The 22,194-nt window shown below is 37.7% G+C and overlaps 1 protein-coding gene across 4 annotated transcripts; it reads left to right on the top strand.

The window, feature by feature from the left end:
- Positions 1-3,461: 3,461 nt before the first annotated feature.
- Positions 3,462-21,470, top strand: lingo4b (leucine rich repeat and Ig domain containing 4b). 4 transcript variants are annotated; one of them, XM_026183513.2, is made up of 4 exons: positions 3,462-3,852; positions 5,024-5,057; positions 18,032-18,137; positions 18,291-21,470. In XM_026183513.2, the coding sequence occupies exon 4, from the start codon at positions 18,303-18,305 to the stop codon at positions 20,115-20,117; it is 1,815 nt and encodes a 604-aa protein (XP_026039298.2). In that variant the 5' UTR covers positions 3,462-3,852; positions 5,024-5,057; positions 18,032-18,137; positions 18,291-18,302; the 3' UTR covers positions 20,118-21,470. The 4 variants fall into 4 exon arrangements, with proteins under 4 accessions (XP_026039298.2, XP_026039297.2, XP_026039299.2 ...); XM_026183512.2 differs by lacking the exon at positions 5,024-5,057; XM_026183514.2 differs by lacking the exons at positions 3,462-3,852; positions 5,024-5,057 and adding an exon at positions 16,731-16,878.
- Positions 21,471-22,194: the final 724 nt, after the last annotated feature.

Raw genomic sequence — 22,194 nt, 5'->3', positions numbered from 1 at the left:
TGCTGTAGCACAGGTCCTGCACACCACACTGAGCCATCTAGATGAGGGACGTGGGAACTATGTGAGAATGCTGTTTATAGACTACAGCTCAGCGTTCAACACCATAGTGCCCCACATCCTTACGGATAAGCTCCGGGATCTGGGATTCAGCACATCCTTGTGCAGGTGGATTCACAGCTTTTTGACTGCGAGACCACAGTCGGTGAGAATAGGGGATGTGTACTCTCATACCCTTTCACTGAACATAGGGGCCCCCCAGGGATGTGTGCTTAGCCCTCTTCTTTATTCCCTCTACACCGCGGACTGCACGGCCAGATACCCCACTAACTCCATTGTGAAGTTCGCTGACGACACAGTGGTGGTAGGACTCATCTCCGGGAATGACGAGAGGGCCTACCGAAGCGAGGTGGACGGATTAGCAAAGTGGTGTGTGGCAAACCACCTCTCCATGAATATCAGCAAAACAAAGGAGATGGTGATTGATTTTAGGAGACAGAGAGGCGAGAAAACTCACACCCCAATTCAGATCAATGGAAACCCTGTGGAGAAAGTCTCTAATTTTAAATACCTCGGTGTTTATATCAACGAGGACCTTAATTGGAACACACATACGGACTTCCTCATCAGCAAAGGCAGACAGCGCCTCTATCATCTGAGGCGTTTAAAGAGGTTTAAGATCTCCAAGAACATCCAGAGGAGATTCTACACCGGGGTCATTGAGAGCATCCTGTGTAATAACATCACGGTGTGGTACGGGAACTGCACAGTACAGCAACAGAAAGCCCTGCAGAGGGTCGTGCGCACAGCTGAACGCACTATGGGAACATCTTTACCAACACTGCAGGACATCTACGCTGAAAGGTGCAGATCCCGGGCCATCAGGATCACTAACGACTCCAGCCATCCCGCTTACAAACTGTTCAGGCCACTGAGGTCAGGGAAACGCCTCTGTAGCCTGAAAACAAGAACTGAAAGGTTCAGGAGGAGTTTTTACCCACAAACAGTGAGACTCCTCAATCAAAACACAAATCGGACAACATGATGGACAATTCCATACACAGTATATAATTTTCTTTTGAGTTTTATCCTTATTTTTATTTGTAATTTTATCATTTACATCTGTATTTACGTAAATACGTATACTATAGCTCTTAACTATTACAGCGTAATATTTTGCACGATATTATACATTTTTATACTTTTATATAGATATTTTTTTATTATAAGTTTAGTAAGATGCACAGTCGGGGGGGGGAGTACTTTTTAGCCGGAAAAAACATTTCACTGTGTGTTGTACTAGTTATAACTACATGTGACAAATAAATAAAGAATTGAATTGAATTGAATTGAAAAAATAATTCTTGGCTTTTAATTTGACGTCTGTTTCCCAGTGGGAAATTTGTTACACATGGGAAATATGTGTGTATGTGTATGCATATGTGTGCATTTGTGGGGAGTGGGGAATCCATTAACTTTATTTTGTACAGTCCTTTTATGTTGTATCTCTTTATGACAGAAGGCTTCCATTAAGAACAGCTATAAATACTTGCTCCTTGAATTGGTTGCATACCACCAGGTCTCACAGTAAGTATAAGTGTGTGTGAGTGCATGATGTGTGTGTATGTGTTTAGAATGTGAGGTCCCTATTAAACAGGTTTTTAGCCTGCGGTATGGAGCATCTCTGTTCTGAACGGAGGGGGAAGGTCAGTCTGCCTCATGCTAATAAACAAGAACTGCACACAGTCAGTCCACTGACTTCTCTGTGTGAGCTTGAAAAATACATCTGTATAATTATGATAATCTAGGTTTTGAAAGATTATGACCTCACAGGAAAACTGAACCGAGGTGAACTGAAATGAGAAGTTAAAAGGATGTCATTAAGGCCATTAAAACCTTTTTTTTTCTCAGATTACACTTGAAAACATCATTAATAAGTGTTTATGGTGGCTGTCATGTATACTGGTGTTTGTGGGAGAGACAGTAGGGGCTTTCCTTGTCTTTAATATCCAGCTGTTTCTTTAATCTGAAGATTTAGCTGTCCCATACATATCTGCACATTTCTCCCTACAAGCTTTGATAGTAATGTACTGTCCTGGAAGCGTGCCAGGCCTCACTCAGAGTAGAGGATAAAAAAAAGGAAAAAAAAAATCACAAATCCCCTCAGAGCTGACAGCTTGGGGATTTTTCCACCCATATTATTATTATTTGCACATCTCTATCACTCTGGATGTGTTCTAACAGTTACTTTTGTGACAGAAAGCTAGTTTTATTCACATCAACCTGTTGTGAGTACAGCTGTGGTCTTAGTAAAGCACTGTATTGTTTTTTTCTTTTTTTAATTTCAATGAAAGTAAGAAGTCTTAAATTGTATTTCCATGTATTTTAACTGGTTAAAAGCAGAAACACCAAATAAATGAATAACTAATACTGTTGAGCTGTCAAGGTCCCAGGTTCTGATGCAAAGAGAGTCAGGCAGGTATTTTAATAGGCTCCACTCCCCACTTGAAACCCTACAGAGGATAAAGTAGGTATAACTAATTGTATGGTGCATAAAAACTTAATACACTGCAACACTGTTAGTGAAGAGCCTGACAGGACTGGAGACAAGAACTGTCAGATGATCAAATAGACCATAAAACTTTCCTTGACCACTTTTTCAAATAACTGAACCTAAACAAATCTCCTTGAAATGAAAAGTGTTTACATTAGCCAAAATTCCAAATCCAATTTGTCCTCCAAGCCAACAATAAATACAGATATAGGTTAAACTGTACAGAGAGAGGTGTATGCTTATATAGGTAATGTGCATCAATATCCATGTACCATGGTAGCACTGAAATATAGATATCAGCTTTGCATTGTGTTACACCCAAATTATTTAATTAAGAAAACACTTTGAAGTAGTTCAGTATGCATGCATAGTAACTTCACTCTGCCAGGTCCTCGGGGATATTTTGTTGATTTGTCTGTAATGTTGAGACTAAAAAGGGTCTAAGTATAACCCAGCAGAACACCCTAACTTAATAAAAACATTCTGATAATCAATTTTAACCCATGACACTCTCAGAAGGCTAACATTTCTCTATTACAGAAATGTGACTGCATTTTCGGTTTTCCTATCTTGTTTTTTATGTTCTTTTTAGCACTTCAGACTCATGACAAAACTTTGACCATGTAGATATGAGCAGGTACAAGTTTAGGGTAAATGTAGTACTCTTGGTTTCAAGACTTAACTTATTTCGTCATTACATTGAGTTTCAATCTGAATCAGATGACCTCATATACAAAATATATCATTATAGTGATATATTTATTTCTATTTATAGATGTATTTTTGAGTCGTTGTTATAGACAGGGAGCAGTAGCGCACGTAAAGGTTGAGGACCAATAGACTCATTCTTCGTTACGTGCGGATTTGCAGCTCCGACGCATGGCACCGCTCCAGCCTTAAATCTGTGTGACTTTTGCTCCGTGAGCTGAGCAGAGGGATGGAGATGCGGAGAGCGCAGCATCAGTAGCACCGCGGTTTGAGCGCAGGAGCTTCTCCACAGAATCAACCACTCACAACAACACAGACAGAGACACAGCCGACCTAAATTACTTTAGTAGCGCAATTATTGGAAAACTCCCGGAGGTATTCGGCAGTTGGAAAAGGAAATTAATGAAGAAGGAGGGCGAAGTAAATTGCGCGACTCTAGCGTGACAGATGTTGGAAAAGTCTGGCTGAATGTAGACCAACCGAAAAGGGAGAGGAGGGAGAGGGAAACCGTCCTTAACAGAGATGAGTACGCCTTTCTGTGGGAGATGGGCAGTGAGAGTTTAAGCGCTGAAGGCTTTAATGCGATGATTCAGGTGAGTTTCTTTATTTTCCTACAAACTACTTTGTAGGGTTCCATGAACCAGTCATAACAGAAATAGGCCACACTATATTTATTTAAAGCACGAGTTGAGCTTAGGTTTGGTCTTCATCTTAGGGTAGGTGACTCTAAAACGAGCCAGTGTTTACTTTATATTTTATTTTTATGTGGAATCGCTAAAGTTCGCATTCTTACCACTAGTCGCAGTTCTGTGAGAACTTAAACAAAATTGAAAAAAAAAAAATGAACCAAACATTTATATTATTTATGTATTTGTAGCCTACACCGTGTTTCTATAACATTTAGTCCAAACCAAGTCTGTAGAATTGCAAAACAGATAGTAAAAATATCATAACAGTTATAATGTGAAGAACTTTTGTGCCATTTATTGTGAGTTGTCTGGAGATTGCCAGGGCTGAGTTTAAACACTGACCTATATTTTATTACTTGAAACCACAAAGATAAACATACCTTTAATGTCACTTTAATGTTCAGCCAAGTTTTTTCTAGAGGTCTGCTTGTTTCTTGTTGTTGTTGTTTGTGTTGTGGAGTTAGAGTGTCCATGGGAACAGTAATCCTCAGGATAGTTTGTTCCATAAACCTAAAAAAGGGCCACAGCAGACTTTGTTTTAACAGCGTTTAGGCAGGATTACTGACAGCTGTAACTGCAGCCTCATTTCCCCTGGGGCAGTGCAAGTCCCTCCGTTTGTCTTTATACTCTATACTACTTTGTAGTATACGCCACAGTATTTTCAGTACTGTCGCTGAAAGATATGTTTGTCAGTTTGCTATTATTAAAGATATGATCATCACCTCACCTGTAGTCAGGATCCACATTTCAGTGAAGGTACAGATATGAACTCAGACCAGCAGCCAACTCTTTGTCCCCCCCTCCTGTCATAATGAGGACACACATCATATCGGTTGTGGCTCAGGAGGAGCAGATCACCATCAAGGGAGAACCAAGGATTTGACACTTGGGATTCTGCCAAATGGCAATTTAATCAGAGGGCATTTTATGCACAGGAAGTATGTCAGTCTCCTTGTTAGAAACTGATTTATCTGGACTGTTATATTGGGCAGCCACTCCAGACCTCAGTTGATTGGAGCCTTAGGCAAAGAAGTACAAGACAAGTTTTTAATTGTTTTTCACTTTTATTGCACAGCTTCAGTGGCAGATATATGCAGCTGGGTCTTGAGGTATGTTGGTTAGACAGTGACTTTGCATGCTAATCTTGTGGTGAGTTTATACATTTATCTGTATTATTGCTTGCATGATATCATAAAGAATGAAATTTTTCTCCTTTGTTTTAATGTTAAAAAAACTTTGATGATGAATATTAAGGGCTTTTTTGTACTGCGGGAAACTCAGAACCTTTGAATTTAAATTTCAGATCCCACTTTAGGTCAAAGTAGGTAAAATTAAGTGGAGTATAATCAGCTTTGGTCTGCTTTCTATATGCTCCCAGGTAGAATCCAGACATTCATTTTATACCTGCCAAAGAAATGATCTTGAAGAGCTTGGCCAGATAAATAGTGTAGTTGGCTCTTTGGTGGAAAGAAATATCATCACCCCTTCAGTTATATATATATATATATATGTGACTCACATGAAGACTGAAATTATTATAAATTTAAATTAAAACATACTTTCTCTTCAACTGTCAACACTGTCAACCATCCCACTTGTTTTCTGAGGTAGAGATTTTAGACAACGTTTTGCTTAATTAGAGTGTGCTGTCTACACGATTAAAAAAACATGTTTAGCTGTTATTTGGCAGCATGAACCTAAAACATTTGTGGAAATAAATATTCTGTAGAAAGAGAAAAAATCTTTACAAAGAAAAAGCAAGCTGTTGTATAATATTAGGTTTGTATTAATCCTAACACACTGTTTGGGTCAAATTTGACACATTTTGACATAGTCAAAAAATAGTCTAATTGTTTACTGTTGTATTGCTCTTATACATTTTTTCTACATTTTCCTTGTTTTTGAGCAGATTTGACCCATATCTTTTTAGATGGATTTTAGATCTATCAGTGTGGGTCAAATCGAATAAATGATGGTTTTAGGGGATCTTTGAAACTGTAACACTGTATATTGTTATGCGACATTGGTGACAGAGGACAAGAGAGACCTTTACACTGTAACAAGAGCATCACATCACCTATAGCCCTTTATTATTTCCTCACATATCGCACAGAGACAGGCACTGACTGATCATGGGGTAATCTGAAAAACAGTGAAACAGTAAAACAACATATATAGGAACAGAAATCATACAGAGGTCAGAGGGTGATTTGAGACATGGTGCCTTGACATGAGATCTGGAATAGATAGACAGACAGACAGACTATTTACACATTAAAACTAATCTGTAGTTCAAAAACTCTTTTACGCACGTATTATGAGGGAATCCTTGGCTTTACATACTGTAAAGGCACAGATTAAATTGGGCACTTTTGTAAATTTTGATTTGATTTATTATATAGCACAACTTTTGCTCATGTATTTATGGAACTTGTGTTTTCCTAACTTGTATGGTTAATTACAAGCAAACTTTTTTGTTCAGCATCCGTGAAGACAGCTTAAAAAGAATACTTTACAATACTTCAAAATGACACACATTTCCATATAAACCCATCACATGAGGAAAAAAAGAGACATGTAGGTGGGAGATTACTTCACTGCAGCTTTGACTTCTTTCCAACAGCAGCTTCTTAATACCAGGCTCCGCCAAAGAGCTGTCTGGGAGAAGGTATATTTTAGCCTGGAACAATGCATCCTCATTTCCCCAGCCGCAGTTTCAATCTTAACAGCTATGAGATTAACATCACAGTTCCATTTAGTACTTCTGCCCCCCCCCTTTCCTTTTTGTGCAAAAGCTAAATCTCTTAATTTTCACATAAGGCCATGTGCGGTTTGCCTTTTCATCAGTCTTAACTTATCCTGGTTTTGGAGGGATTGCACATGAAAACGACTCGTGTACTGTATCCAGGGCAGAATCTGCACAGCACATTTGAACTCACAGTACACAACACTCACTATTCAGGCCACATAGTCATTTGAAGTCCTTTTGTAGATGAACAGAAACATCAGATGTTTACTGCCACTGGAGGAATGTAGTCAGGGCTTGAGTAAAGACTTGAAAGCCACTGGCCCATTGCTTGTGTTAGCAGCAGTCTTGTGTTGTTTGGCCATGAAAAAGAAAAAAATATGTAATAGAGGATTTCTTTCATGCTACATGTTTTTCTAGGTTGAGTTTCCATTTTCATGATGCATGCGTCCTTTCCGGTTTATTCTATTATTTTATTCATCTGTAAGCCATTAACCCATTTCACATGCGAAGACTAACCCAACGTCCAACAAAGAGTAAAGCATAGGCACTTCCTAAGCTTTTCTATGGTAAGCGTCCCGGATTGTTTCCTTCAGGGTAAGATATTGTGAGGGCAAGGAAAGAGAAAATCAAAAGGGGCATGTTACAGTATGTTACTCTTATTCTGTTTGTGTATTTTTATGACTCTGATGTTTTTTTGATCTACTTAATTCTACTGGTTGTCAGTCAGTGAGTGTGCTTAATTTTATCATCAAGTAGTTGTTGAGTCATACACTGGGGCCATTCAAAGCACCTCACTTCAGAAAAAATAATGTATAGTGTGGTGGTAACACAGTTGCTAGTTTAATTCCAGACAAGGACATAAATCCCCTTTGGGTGTTGCAGCAGGAAGGTCATCCAACCTAAAACTCTGCCAAATCAAACATGCAGAGCTGAAAGTTAGCATGCTTCAAACCATTGTTGTGGTTACTGGAAGCTCGATATGTCATATACAGATTGAAACCACAGTAGGTCTCAAGCTTCTCGATCAAGCTGTTTTGTTGTCATTCACACAACTACTTTCATCAGTTTTTGTATGTATAACTGCGTGCAATTTCATGAATGTCTACAAGGACATGCTGTTCAAAAGCACTTCCTCATTTGTATTATTCATTGAATCAAGTCTACAAAGGCACACAGAAAACAGTCTGTGAAGAGATAAAGAGAATCCAGTTTGATGCAGTTAGTATAAATAAGGCTGTGACCTCAGGGCTTTTGCTCCCCCTTTTAGTGCAGACATTGTGAACACGTATAAAGGGTTTAGGCTTTAGAATTTGGGTTACATTAAACATGAACTAGTTTTTCTGAAGAAAACTCAACTTCTTAGTAACCTACCCTATCTTTATTCGCTTTATCCGCTATTGAAAATATCACTTCCTGTCCGCTAGGAAGATTTAAAAAAGCAAATGTCTTCAGGCCATTAACCGGGTCCTTTTTCTGACCCCATTTAGCCATAGTCATAAAGGCTGGACAATATTTGCTCTAGGTCAAAAAATAAACAAATAGAGAACTAGATGGAGTGGCCAATCAGAAATTTTCAAAGAAATAATTAAAAGTAATTAATACAGTATTGTGAACTGGAGTAGTCAAAAGCTTATGTCCTTCTTGTCACATTCATGGCTACTGCTGGGCCTCACATTGTAGTATTTCTTTCCATCTACATGGTGTAATTGATTGCTTCTCAATGTAAAAATACAAAACTATGTATATTAGACCTAAAATTTCCCTCTTTCAGAAAAAGAAAAAGCCGTATTGTTTAATGCTGTTACTCCATCAAGACGTCTTCACTGTGTTTTGGTGGAAGATCTAATGACAGAGCGTGTTGTACGCTGTTCAAATCACCAAGCTCTTTAAAAGAATACTGTCTCGAATTTAGCAGTGCAGTTCTTATCAGAACTTTATCAGACAATTTGGGTCATTCCATCTCAAATCTATGCGGGTCTTCTACTCGACCATCTCCAATTTGCATAAAAATGTTATGGTCCAAAGTTTTTTCTTCTCAGTCAATTTGTATTTTTTCTTACTTTTGTTCTCTTTGGACAGATTTAGGACAAAAATTATGCAGAAGTTGGATGGCAAAATTCTACCATGTTCATAAATATTCATTATGTCCAATTCGTCATTGACGATGACGAAGAGTCCCACTCAAGGCACTGACAATAAACCCCCATTTTATGAAATTAATAAGAAAGGGGACTTGACCAAGTTTTTTTTTCTTTCCCTTTTTTCTGGTGAGATGGGACTAAGTCACTTTCTGAATAGCATTGATTTGTTTCCGTTTGCTTTTGTGTTGCTAAGACTGTCTAGGCAGGCTTGTGGTAGTAGCCTTGGCTGCTATCAGATTAGCATTAGCATTAGGTCTTCTAAAAAAGAAAAGCTCAACCTGCATAAAAGGGAAGATTATGGAGTTGGTGGATTTCTGTGAAGTAAAAGTTCATTCTGTCTTTGGTGTTTGTAGTGATTTTATAATTTGGCTTATTTTAGATTAAAAAAAAAAATTATATCGGGAAATGTGATCAGAAATGTCTTTTTAAGACATTTTTTAAGGACTTTTAAATTTCATTTGTTTTCTAGTTTTCAGTTCTCAATTTTCTCAATTTAGGCCTTTTAGCTATTTTACCTCTTAATTGTTTTCCTTTCCCAGATTCCTCCAGATCATTCTTTTCTCCTACTGTTACTTATTTCTACTATTTTCTCTTCCCTTTGGTTCTTTTCACCGTACTTTTCAGTATTTCTTTATTTCATACTTTATATTTCTTCTTTTTACCTCACACATTAGTTTTCTCTTTAATGTTTAATGTGTTAAAGTGTATTTTTTTTTATAATTTTCTTTGCACGTTACTTTTGCTGGTAATCTTTAATTCATTGGAATTGTGTAGGATCCAGGTAGTTCTCCTGTCTTTTGTCTTTCATCACTATAGAAACATAATTTATCAATAAGCAGTTTAAGACCCATTCTGCTGTTCTGATTGCAGCTATATTCTGCACTCGGTATGTAAGTTGTCCTGAATTATTGAGTTTTTCATCTATGATCTGTTGCAGGTTAAGAGCCCTCAGCTCCCTATTAATGTGTGACCTCCCATTATCTCTTTGTTGTATAATGATGGATCCAGTGCATCATATCAGTTAGCTGAGATGACCTCATTTGTCACATCACATAGGGTGCTGCGCTGAATCTAATTCCCTTCCCTCATTTATTTGTGCTATTATTAATATTGCAGACGGTGCACTTTGCATGACGTTGCACAGAGTCTTAACTCTCTCCTTGTCGGAATGAGGAATTACAGCAAAGTGCTTTACCCAACACACAGTCTGGAACAAGGCTGATGTGAGTGAATCTGTCACTGTGACCCAGTTCCACCACACATTAAATTGGTAATCACACCAATATTCAATCACACCATACTTAATGTGTCTGTTCTTTGTTCCGTCTTTTTTTCTCTTGGCAAAATCAATGATAGTGACATGCATACACCAAGAGATAATAGAAACAGAAAAAATACACAACTCTTGAAGACAGAGGCACAGAGACACACGCTAATTATTTATAACCAAGAGCTTTTAAAATTTGGACACTGTTATGATGGGCGATAATGGAGTTTGTTCTTGAGAAAAATCTTTACCATGTTAAAATTAGCTTCATAAATCAATCAGTGATCTTTGGCAAACAATTTATACAGTCCTATTTGTCCCAAGCAAAAGCTTATAACCATACTGAGATATTTTCTTCTTTGTCTCAGTTGGATGTGTCAATTTCAAACATGCAACCAGGCAAGAACAATCCTCCTTTGCTATACTCATATATTCACAGGTCTTTGCTTTCCTCCCAGCATTTTAGAAGGTGATCAAATTAGAAATGTCTTGCATGTGCTCCACACAGTTTGTAAAATGTTGGCAATGAATGCAGAGATTGCGTAATGTAGACATGAATTATGTGAAGATTAGATTCTACCATCACAAACTGGATTACGTAACAACACCTGGCACCTGATATGTAACTGCCTATTATTGTTTCATTCATTAAAATTTGCATAACATATCTTAAGTCCCGCAAATTATATATATATATATAGATATATATATATATATAGATATAGATATATAGATAGATAGTAGCTACATGATTGTAGTATTAATCGTAATTTTAAACCTAAAGAACTATGAGAAAATATGAACCATATTTCATTTTGCATCTGTTATGTATATCTTTAACATTTCCGTTGGAGCTGTTTATAAACCCACGTGTTGCTCTTCGACTCTCCGATAGGCTGCTAACTGCAGCCAATAAATAATCGTGTAAGGTTTCTCCTATTTGGACAGTATTCATAAACCAGTTGTGCGGCCAACAGCAACTTTAGTTTCTTTAGAAGATACACAATGCTGTTGAGTTTATATACAATTTACAAAGCTACTGAGCCAAGCTTGCTAATGTTTAGCTGATGTAAAATACATCCATTGGCATATATTTTATGGCCATTATAAGCTTGTTTACGAGCATCATTATAAATACACAAAGACATTAAACAGAATTTTTTTATGGAGCACCAAATTTAAGTCTTTTAATATCAAACATTTTTTAAGCCTTTTTATAACTTTTTGTTTTTAAGACCAAGGAGAAAAAAGTAATAAAATGAAACATGTATGTACTTGAATAATACCGTACAAATTCATAGTATAGCGTGGCCTAGATGCAAGAACTCAGAGCGTTATGCTGGGTTAACATTATGCAATTTTGTGATGTACTCGATGAATGATGACAATGTAAAAGAATAGTGTCAATATTGTGTTTGTGGCTCTGTTATACTGTAAGAAAGTTCAGTATTGGATGGCATAACTGTGTTGTACAGTACACAGTGCTTTACTTAAGGCATGCTAATCTGTTTGCCCTATTTTAAAATGCATTGTGTTTTCATGTAACCTTTAGATAAAACACAAAGTTAGTGTACCTCAGGTTGTTTCGCAAAATGTTTCACAACATGAAAAAACACAACTTCACATTATATCAGATCCAATATCAATTTTAAAAAATTAGGGCATTACATGTAAGTCCTTTGCTAAGTATAACTGCTCTTCTTTCTCCCCATCTTGTCTTTCTTACATTTTTCTCAACGACGTTATCCTGTACTCTTTTCTGTCCTTGGAAAATGCATTAGTGTGCCTTCAGATAGCAGACACATTGTGTGACAAACTGCACACTGCACAAACAGTTAGTGACATTTTTTGAGCTTATAAAAATATTGCATTTGAAATTGCTTGCCACTTAAAAAATGTTTCTGCCTTTGTGCTAGCTTCTCTTCTGTAGGTGCTGAAGTATTACAACCACAACTTATAAATATCCCAAAAAAAAAAAAAATCCAAAACCACAGTTCCAGATCATCCCTCTGCATTTTAACCCCTGAGTACAGCACTATAAATGATGCATAAATTATGGTTTTGCTTCTTTCATCTCTTTGTATACAAGTGATCAATTCACCTTGTCTTTTGCCTTTTATGTGTTATATATTTATGTGTTAAAAAATTCTCAGAGATTTCATTGGAGAAGAAAACTGAGTTAAATTTATACAGCACATTTAAAAGTAGAGTGTTTTGTATGCTCCAGTCGTGGGACAGTATACAAACAAATAATGGAGGAACTATATTGTGGGCTGCAATTCATTTCTTATCATCCAACAGTTTGTGTGCACTAAGCTTGATGTCTGGGAGTAGTGTATGACGTCTCACAGTGTCCATTTAATTTATAGGATTGCTAAAATCTCAGAGTGTAGGCGTATTTAGAATACTAAAGAATCCTGTCACCCAGCTAAAAACCTTTTTAATTTCCTCCTTCTCACTAAGAAGCATTAAGAAAAGAACATCCATGTTCCAGAATAGCATCCTGAAACTTTACATCACTGTGAGACACTAAACTCAGTACAGCAGGCTAATCAGCAGGTTTAAACAACTGCACAATAAGGCACACAAAGGACTTCAACAAATGTTAATGCTTTTAAACTAGGCCTTTTTACCAAATTGCCTTTCGTTATATTTTGCAGGATAGATTTTGCAAGTTCATTATTTAAAATTAGCTCAGTTCAGAAGTTTAAAAAAAATAAATCTTGAGTTTTTTCACACTTGGGGCCATTTTTTCCATCAAGTGTGCAACGTGTTTCGGCTACAAGATTCTGCATTTTCTACATCTGAACACCAGATCGATAGATCTCTGCAATATTTTTAGTCCATCATACTCTTTGGCAACCTTGGGATCAAGATTTTTTATAAATTCAAATTATTTTGAATCTTTGTTTTTGTTGGTTTCAACAAGATTTCACTTATTAGCATAAGTTAGTGACCAAATGTGTGACCCTGCTCTCAATGGGGTAAAACTATAGTCGGTACTTTTGCAACTGTAGCTCCTTTTGTGATTCAGTTTTTCTCTGAGCTTTTACACTTGTATTTCAGATATTTTCTTTATAGATGTGCCTCCTGACATGAGCTTGTTTACAAAGACTTCCTCAGATACACCCAAAGGGGAAAGACCAGGAGACTTGTGTTTTCTTTCTATGCACTGAACAGCTGTTCTGCCAGTAAACCCTTTAATATTTGCTGCTTGCATGCAGGTCTCAGGGGCCGTCACATTGTAGCAGGTGCCAGAAACCCTTAAAAAAAAATGGAAACGCACAGCTCCACCATCTCCCCCATCAAACGTTCTTTTAACAACTTGAGTGCACACACCCACACAGAGAAGACACAAATTCATGCTCTGTGATCCCTGCACTGTTGTTCTGTTCCAGTCTTTTTAATTGGGGATTTGAGCCAGGCTCTTGTCTTTCTCACTGTGACAAGCTAAAAATAGCCCTTTGACAAGTGTCAGAAAACTCAACCGGGCTCAGACTGTGCATTCTGTGTCAGATGGGGCTGCTTGGCGCAGGGATTCAAGCTTGGGGCATCCAAATTCAGTGGAGTGGATACTGCCAAACTGTCATCCTGTGGCCCATGTGAGCTCATGTTCCTGTTCCATGCACCTGTTGCTAAAAGAACTTTTCTTTTCATCTCAGTAATTGGATTCTGTCTGTCACAATTCTTCACATTTTGCTTGAAGTCCTTTGGTGACAAAGCGATCGAACATTAAAGAACTCAGCTAAGGTGGAACTTTAAAGGGCTGAGTTTCAGAAAGACGTCCCTCAAAGCTAATGAAACCACAGTGCAGGCTACAAGAGAAGTTCAGGTTAATTGAGAGTCATTGCCTCTTTCTTCCTCGTGGCAGTGTTTTAGCAAAGTAATGATGCAAATTGCTTTTCAGTGAGTAAATACATGGATCATGTTAGGTTTGATGAATAAGAGGAACAGCAAAAATGTCTCATTTAAGCTGTGTTTCACATTTCTGGCATCAGCATAAACAAACAACATCCATACTCATGAAGCCATCTCAGTGACTTTAGTAGTCACAGCAATCATTAATGGTATGCTACTTTTAATTTAAATCATTATAATCTTAATTCCTGTGGAAGAACACAGCAACTTCGGACAGTGAAGAAATGACTGAACCTGCAGCAACACTAGGGCAAAGAAGAAAGTCCAAATGTTAACATGGGTTGGAAACTAACCACAGACTGATGTAAGGTGATAAGAGCCCGAGCTGAGAGGCTTGATGAGTTATGTCTGATGAAAGAACAGAGAAAGGGAAAACTGAACAGAGTATGGAAGGTGAATTATGTCGAACAATTATGCGACAGTTGGAGCCCATCCAAAATACTCTGCCAAAGAATTGTCTGATGAGATGTTACATCACTGATATTGTTTGCATTTTGGCAATGTGAGGGGTTATTAGGTAAGAGCTGGCATCTTCTTGGCTTTAGGCGAGTGGATATTTTTGACTCATGCATAAAAAGGTTTTTGCAGGGTCATCAAATGGCAGCTTCATATTGGTCAATCAGAGTCTGCAGTATCTTGCCAGACTCTGGCAACATAAGCAAATCCCAGGAACTGGATGGAACAAGTTCTCACAGTGATCAAACAGCATGCTTACTAAACAGAATTAAACTGAAATGAACCTGAAGTGACTTCTTAGAAATGACTGCAGGGTATTTCTAAGAAAAATATATAATAAAGAAATACAAATATACATATATAATTGAATTAACCAGAAATAATAAAACACTTAGAAAGACTGAAAAGAAATACAGGAAACGTTTTATTATTAACAACTCATTGTGATTCAAAAATGAAACAAAATATAATAAAAATAAGTTATTTGCAGAGTGTGATTTTCAATAAATGATTTTTTAAATCTATTAATTTAAATTGGTAGCTTGTTTTGGAAAAAAATGTATCCATGAAAATAACTGCAACTATAGTAGGCAAGACTATTAAACCTGTTTTTGTATTCCCAAAGGTAACCACAGATTTGTATTTATTTATTTTATTAAATGGATTAATTTAACCCATAGTCTCCTCATCTTCAGTCTTCTTTTCTAATTCCCCCTGTAGGAGGTCTTCTGCAGTGTGTTGTCCCTCGTTTGCCTGCATAACTGCAAACAGTACTGTAGTAAAATATGATGATCTGCTAAACTCTTTTCATCTTCATCTCATTCAGTTAGCTGTGTAGCTTTTGGACTGTAATGACCTATTGTTTCTTAGTGGCATATTGTAAAGCCACACATGGATCAAGGTAGATTTGGAACACAACCAGAATATCCCCCCATGCATGCAGCAGCAGCTGTACTGTCAAAGAAGCCCAGTCACTGACAGGGAAAGTCATTTGCACAAAAAACAAAATTGAAAGTTGCAGCACTAAGAAATGCTGAGGTAATATTTAAAAAAATAGATACCTCTGTATATATTCAAATTTTTAAAAACAGTAAAGCTTTTAGTATTTTTATTTTTGTGTATTTGTGTTTATCTTGACAGCTTAGCGTCTTAAACCAATAAAAACCATGCTGTAGTCAATTACTGTGCATGTGTGAGCAACTACAGAGTAACACATATTTAAATGCAGGGAGTTCTCCTGGAAATACAGATATAATGTCTGATTTATTTTCATTTGTGAAGGTTACAAAATTTAAGGGGGTACTCAGTTTTCCATTTGTGCCAGTCTTTGACAAATGCACTGACAGTGCACTTTTTGTGTATGTTTTTCATTCTAATGAGAAATTGTATTATTAATAGAAACAACAAGTGTTTCAGTATGATAGAAAATAGTTAAAACAATTAACACTGTAACATGACACTCATGTGACCACAATCCACACAGGGTGAGAAATAACAAATTCATTTATTTCCCACTTTCTAATTTGATGGATGGGTCAGTCCTGGGTATAACTCTGGAGTCGTGACCTTTGGCTGGACTGTATCTTTATGGTGTGCAGATAGACACAGGGGAGGTGTGAAACCAATTGCTGATTGGCTGGAAGGTCTCGGCAACTGACAGGGTACAGGCCTGGGATATCTCCCAGCTGTCAGTCTCTGTCTCTCACAACTTAGCTCAGGGGGGGGTATCAGCATATTTAACTTGTGAACCCCATCAATGGACAAAGTAAACCAATGCAGTTTTGTAAAATACTATATTTGCTACTCATGGTCCATTTCTTTAGGTTTTTATTTTTTTATTTTTTTATTTTTTTTACAGTTTTTAAAGAATATAAATTTAATACCATGTTATGTATTTTTTGCCATTTTTAATAGTTGAAGAACTTGAGCTTGAGATCACATATACTACATAAAATTAGCATAACAATTAACCTGCAGAAACAAAATAATAATAATAGTAATAATAACAATAATAATAATAATAGTTCACAAACACCAGTAATAAAACGTAGCATTTTACAGCCGATTTGACTTTAGCTGTGGTCAGTAAAAACTGGGAAATCACCAACTATGCCTGGCTGACGTCCAACATTTATTGGTATCTTTCTTGTGTGACTGCACTCTAATATATTGGTCTAAAAGGAGCCCTGTGAGTCTAAGAGCACAAGTGTTGGGTTTGTGAGTCAGCGCTCCCAGCCTGCCAGTATAAGAGCTGTTTGCATGAAGAACAAGGATGAGACAAAGACTGTAGAGCTCTGGGACTGTTGGCAACTCAGGCACTCAGAGGAGAGGCTGCAGCGAGGGTGGGTCCACACTCTGGAAACTGTTTGATGGTGAAGAGTAAGCTGCAGCTGCTGCAGGTCAGACACAGTTTGGCTTTAGTATTTTGAGGATTATTTTTGTATTGTATCTTTTTTTTTATATGAAAGGAAATATCCTGTGTGAGAGCAGTTCAACTTCTGGACTTGGAGGTTTTCATGCAGCTGTGGAAAAGTGTTAAGAATTAAGATTTGTTTCTTTTAACGTCTGTTAGGTAAGATTTGTTCTTCATATTTTAGCAGGTCTTAGTGGTAGTTGTTGGAGAAGGGATGCATAATTTATATTAGATTCTACATTCATCATTTTCTTAAATTCAACTGGCAAGCCAGACAGCAGCATTATGTAATTTACTGATATTTCACTTTGCAGCATTTTACAGACAGCAGGGCTCTTTTTTGACTCTGTTCCCTAAAGTTTGGAGGTTGCTTTTACTTATCACTCAGTTTCTTCACTGATTATTTTAGAATATGTTCATACAAGATTTATGCTGTAATATTTTCCTACTTAATTTGCACCAACAATGGAGGCTGCTTTGTGTTATCATGTCTTCTAAACATCTATATGAAAATATGTTTATCATTATAGTGCTTTACTCTAAAGCAACACCGTAGAGCAAATTAAGGTACAATTTAAACAAAAGATATTTGTGCACAAGTCTTGATGGATTCAATAGCTCTAACACTGACTGCATTAATATTCTGTTCATAGTTGTGAGTAATTAGAACAGATTGGCTATAAAAATAGGCACTTTCTGTTGTTCACTTCCTTATGTAAAAATGCTGTTGCAATGCACCTACTGACAAGCAGAATTAATTATGCAATATACTGATTGCAGGACTCAAAATTCACACAATCTTGAATTCTTGATTTCTTTCACTTTGGCAGTGATTGGTTTAACACACTGGTCAAATGGTTGTCTTCCCCTCATGTGAGGTGCACACTGGTGCCTCAGACACTATTCTGTGTGTTGCCAGATGCTACAAAATGAATCATTTAACTCACCTTCTGAGAAAGCTGTGTTTGTGGTGGTTTTTAATCCATTTGGTTTGTCCTGCTAGGAACACTAAGCTGATTAAATAGATGGGGTTAATAGATCTTACAACTAATAAATGTTGAAACTTACTCAGCCTGTTGTGGAGTTGCCATTTTTTCACTTAGTTAACCTTGGTTTTTCTGATTTTCTTTTATCCTCAGGTGACACAAAAGGGCATGTTGTTGACAGAAAATCATCAGTGGACTTAAGCTTGACTCCAACTTGACTGCCACTGGTTATGAAAATCTGCACTTCAAAACTAAAACGGTATGTTTTGATTAAAATGTAAGCTTGTGAGGGCAGTGAATTCAATACAAATACATTTTGCTTACACTCTGTCTTAGAAACATTAAGCTCCTATAGAGAAAAACATCTTTATAAATGTTTTTAAAAAAGGTAATTATGTGCATCTCTTTTCAGGCCGGGCGTAAGATGTTTGTGGAGTCAGTCGTCCGATGGGGCTTGTGGAGCATCCTGCTCCAGTTTGGACTGGGCGTATCTGCAGGAGGCTGTACTCCAGGCTGTCTGTGTCGACCTGAGCCCAAAGAAGTGATCTGCTCTGGAAAACACTTAAATTCAGTGCCAGGGGCCTTGCCCAGTGATGCCAGACGTTTGGATTTATCCCGCAACAGGATTAAGACTGTGGGACGCCGTCAATTTTCTGGCCTTGTGAAACTTCAAGAGTTGGACCTCAGTGATAATATAATCTCCATGATTGAGGTAGAGGCTTTCCTGGGCCTACAGAATCTCAGGACACTTCGGCTTAAGAATAACCGCCTCAAGATCATCCCAGTTGGGGTGTTTTCTGGCCTGTCCAGTCTAAAATTTCTGGATTTGAGCCAAAATGAGATTTTGGTCTTTCTGGACTATACCTTTAAAGAAATGGTAAATCTGCAGACACTGGAAGCTAGTGAAAATGACTTGGTCTTCATCTCCCAGCGTGCTTTCTTTGGTCTGCAGAATCTACAGGAGCTCAACTTAGACCGTAGCAACCTGACCTCAATTCCCACTGAGGCATTGTCCCAGCTCCAGAGCCTGACACGTCTACGAATGCTACGCCTCACCATTTCTACACTTCCCAACAATGCTTTCCGTAAACTGCAACACCTGCGCAGCCTCCTGATCACAAACTGGCCAGCACTGGACACTATAGCTGGCAACAGCCTAATTGGTCTAAATTTGACCTCGCTTGTTATCAGTAGCTGTAACCTAAGTGCAGTTCCTTATTCTGCACTTCGTCACCTGGTGTATCTGCGCTTCCTGGACCTGTCCTATAACCCCATCACTGTTATCCAAGGTAACCTGCTTGGGGATCTCTTGAGACTTCAGGAGTTACACTTAGCAGGTGGCAGCCTACTACGAATAGAGCCGGGAGCCTTCAGGGGACTAGCCTATTTTCGCATGCTTAATGTGACATCCAATCAGCTCACTACTTTGGAAGAGAGCGCCTTCCATTCTGTTGGGAACCTTCAGGTGCTGCGGTTAGATGGGAATCCCCTAGCATGTGACTGCCGGCTTCTCTGGGTGTTTCGTCGCAGAGTGCGCTTGAACTTCGATGGACATCAGCCCACTTGCTCCTCTCCTGATGCAGTAAGGCAGCGTGAATTCAAAGACTTCTTAGAGAAGGAACTTCCAAGGGTTTTTACCTGCCGCCCTGCTCGCATCATGCACCGTAGGCCGCAAGAGGAAAGAGTAGAGGAGGGCACTACTGTTCTCTTTTCCTGCAAGGCTGATGGGGATCCATCACCATCTATCACCTGGATCTCATCCCATAAAAATGTGATTTCTCCAACAGGAAGAATCAGAGTTTTACCAAATGGAACTTTAGAAGTGCGTTTTGCCCAAGTTCAGGATAGTGGCACGTATCAGTGCCTGGCAAGTAATGCAGCTGGCAATGACAGTCTGACTGTCAGCTTGTATGTGAAGGGGCTCCCACGCAACCGAAACATGTCTTTCGTCACAGAGGAGGGCTTGGTAGAACCTTCAAATACCCAAGCTGCAAACTCCTCAGCTCAAATGGCTAAGCCATACCCATTCGATGCAAAGACCTTGATCATTGCAACCACCATGGGCTTCCTGTCGTTCCTTAGCTCAGTTGCCATCTGTTTTGTCTTCATGTTTTTCTGGAGCCAGAGCAAAGGTCAAATTAAACACACTGCAACTATTGACTTTGTTCCTCGGTCTTCCATGGGTGGAGGGGGAGGGGATGGAGGTGATGGTGGCAGATTTACCATGAAACTCATTTAAAGCTGAGTTAGAATTAAAAGGAGCGTTTATATAGAATTTGAGTCCTTCTGTATCACTGGTGATTTCCACTGAGACACTCAAAAACCAACACTACTATTTAAACACCCCCTAAGAAGGCAAATCGGAGCCAGTGTGATGCACTTGTGCCAGTCCTCTTCTAATTTTAGAGTTGAAAGTTCCATCTCAGCACCAACATGGCTGTGTTATCTAACTAATGAATATCTTATGATCCAGGGATGGGATAATGTTAGCAGATTGTAGGTGGAGCTGTCTGCTGGTTGCTGTGCATTTATTTTCAAAGACTTGTACATGGAAAAAGCAATTCCTTTTTTTCTTTTTTGAAGCATGTATTTACTAAACAGTTATAAATCTCATAGGTTTATGTAGTGACTGAGACCACAGTTAGAATTTCACAACTATCATATTTAAAAAGTACCAGGTGCTTGTTTAATCATCTTTATTGTACTAATGTGCTAACTTTTGTTTTCTTTTGCCAACACAATATAAGCCAAGCTAATTCTGGTTAATTCTGCTTAACAATTGAGGTAAAAGACTGTCAATTCAGCATTGGTTGTAAGACTTTAACATGTACATATATAGCCATAAAGCTTTTGATACATGCAATAAATTATTGGCGTAGAGTAGCCAAATAATTTCTTATTCTTAATTCAATTGTTACATTTTGGACATTAGAACTTTTTAGAACGTTTCAAGGTTGCTGCTTTGGAATTGATAGCTAACCCTAATGTACATAGGAATGTATCCTTTCCCTTTTCAAACAACACATTTTTCAGGTCTGTCAGTCTTTTTACAGATGTAGTTAGCATGTGATTGCATTTGATGAATCTTTGTTCAATCAAAAATTGCATTGATTTTGCTTTTTATATAAATATATACAGCAGGAAAAAATTTAGCTTTTTATATATATATATATATATATATATATATATATATATATATATATATTTCTTTTGTAGCCATCCCACCCCACCCTCACCCCTTAAAGACACACACACACACAAGCTAAAAAAACATGTGCCTCAGTAACATTCTCACCATTGACAGAGAGAATGCTCACCTGATCATTTTCATCTTGTAAATATTTAGGTCAAGGGCGTTTGTGTGTGCACTGTTCATTCTGTCATTTTATCTAGTTCTGCGGATTAGTGTCACTCAAATAATGCACTCTTTTTGTGTGTAAACTGAACCGTGTAGATGCACTACGCACAAAGCTTTATTATGCCATGAGAGAAGGATGTAGGTCTAAGGATGCAGCATCCACATGTTTGTCTATTATTTGATATCTTGTAAAAATGACTTTTCAGTGATATGTCATTAAAAGCCTACATTTAATTCTGGTGTGTATCCATGTACGATGATTTATTTGCAATGTTATTGAATTAGAGTGTTTAAAAAGCATCTTATCTCTGCCAGCAGATCTTTACCTGAAATTATTCTATTGTTGAAAAAATTGGCAGCTTTTAGCTTTTTTTACATAACGAAAGCGGTAAGTCTATTGTGAGAAATGGGTGTTTCAGTTTGATACAAAACGTAGCCTTGTTGCCTCACTGTAAGACCGCAAAGCTACAGCTGGCACTCAGCCACACAGATGTACATTTGTGTTTTTCTTTTCTGTGAAGTTGAATGATTATGTGTACAGAAGAATGCTGGTATGACTGCCTTTTATTTATTTATTTATTTTACATTTTTTTCCAGAGCCACGTGTACCACATACAAAATTACAAATAATCTATTTAGTTAGACATTTACTGTCTTTTTCCTTCCTCCTTACCTGCATACATAATTTTTAATGCTGACTCTCTGTTCACAACACAATATTGTCCCTGAGTGTGAGATAAATGTTAAATAATGAACCCTCGTTTCACCTTAGCACTCTTCAGAGACTTGCAGTAAATTCACTGGACAGAAAATAATTTTGTTTGTCTAATGCAGTTGCCCAGAATAACCCAGAAAAATGGAGGACAAAAAATGATAATCACGTGTATGAGCAGAGATTTAAACCCTTTTGGATTACCTCTGCATGTCTCAATCTGTTATATAGGTCTGTCTGGCGGGT

Source organism: Astatotilapia calliptera, chromosome 11 (assembly GCF_964374335.1).
Source record: "Astatotilapia calliptera chromosome 11, fAstCal68.1, whole genome shotgun sequence".
Lineage (NCBI taxonomy): Eukaryota > Metazoa > Chordata > Actinopteri > Cichliformes > Cichlidae > Astatotilapia > Astatotilapia calliptera.
The sequence above is the reverse complement of the archived record's forward strand: the minus strand, read 5'-3'. Positions and strand labels throughout refer to the sequence as shown.

Coding starts and splice junctions, on each gene's coding strand:
- lingo4b (XM_026183512.2), top strand. CDS start 18,303: ATGTTTGTGGAGTCAGTCGTCCGATGGGGCTTGTGGAGCATCCTGCTC.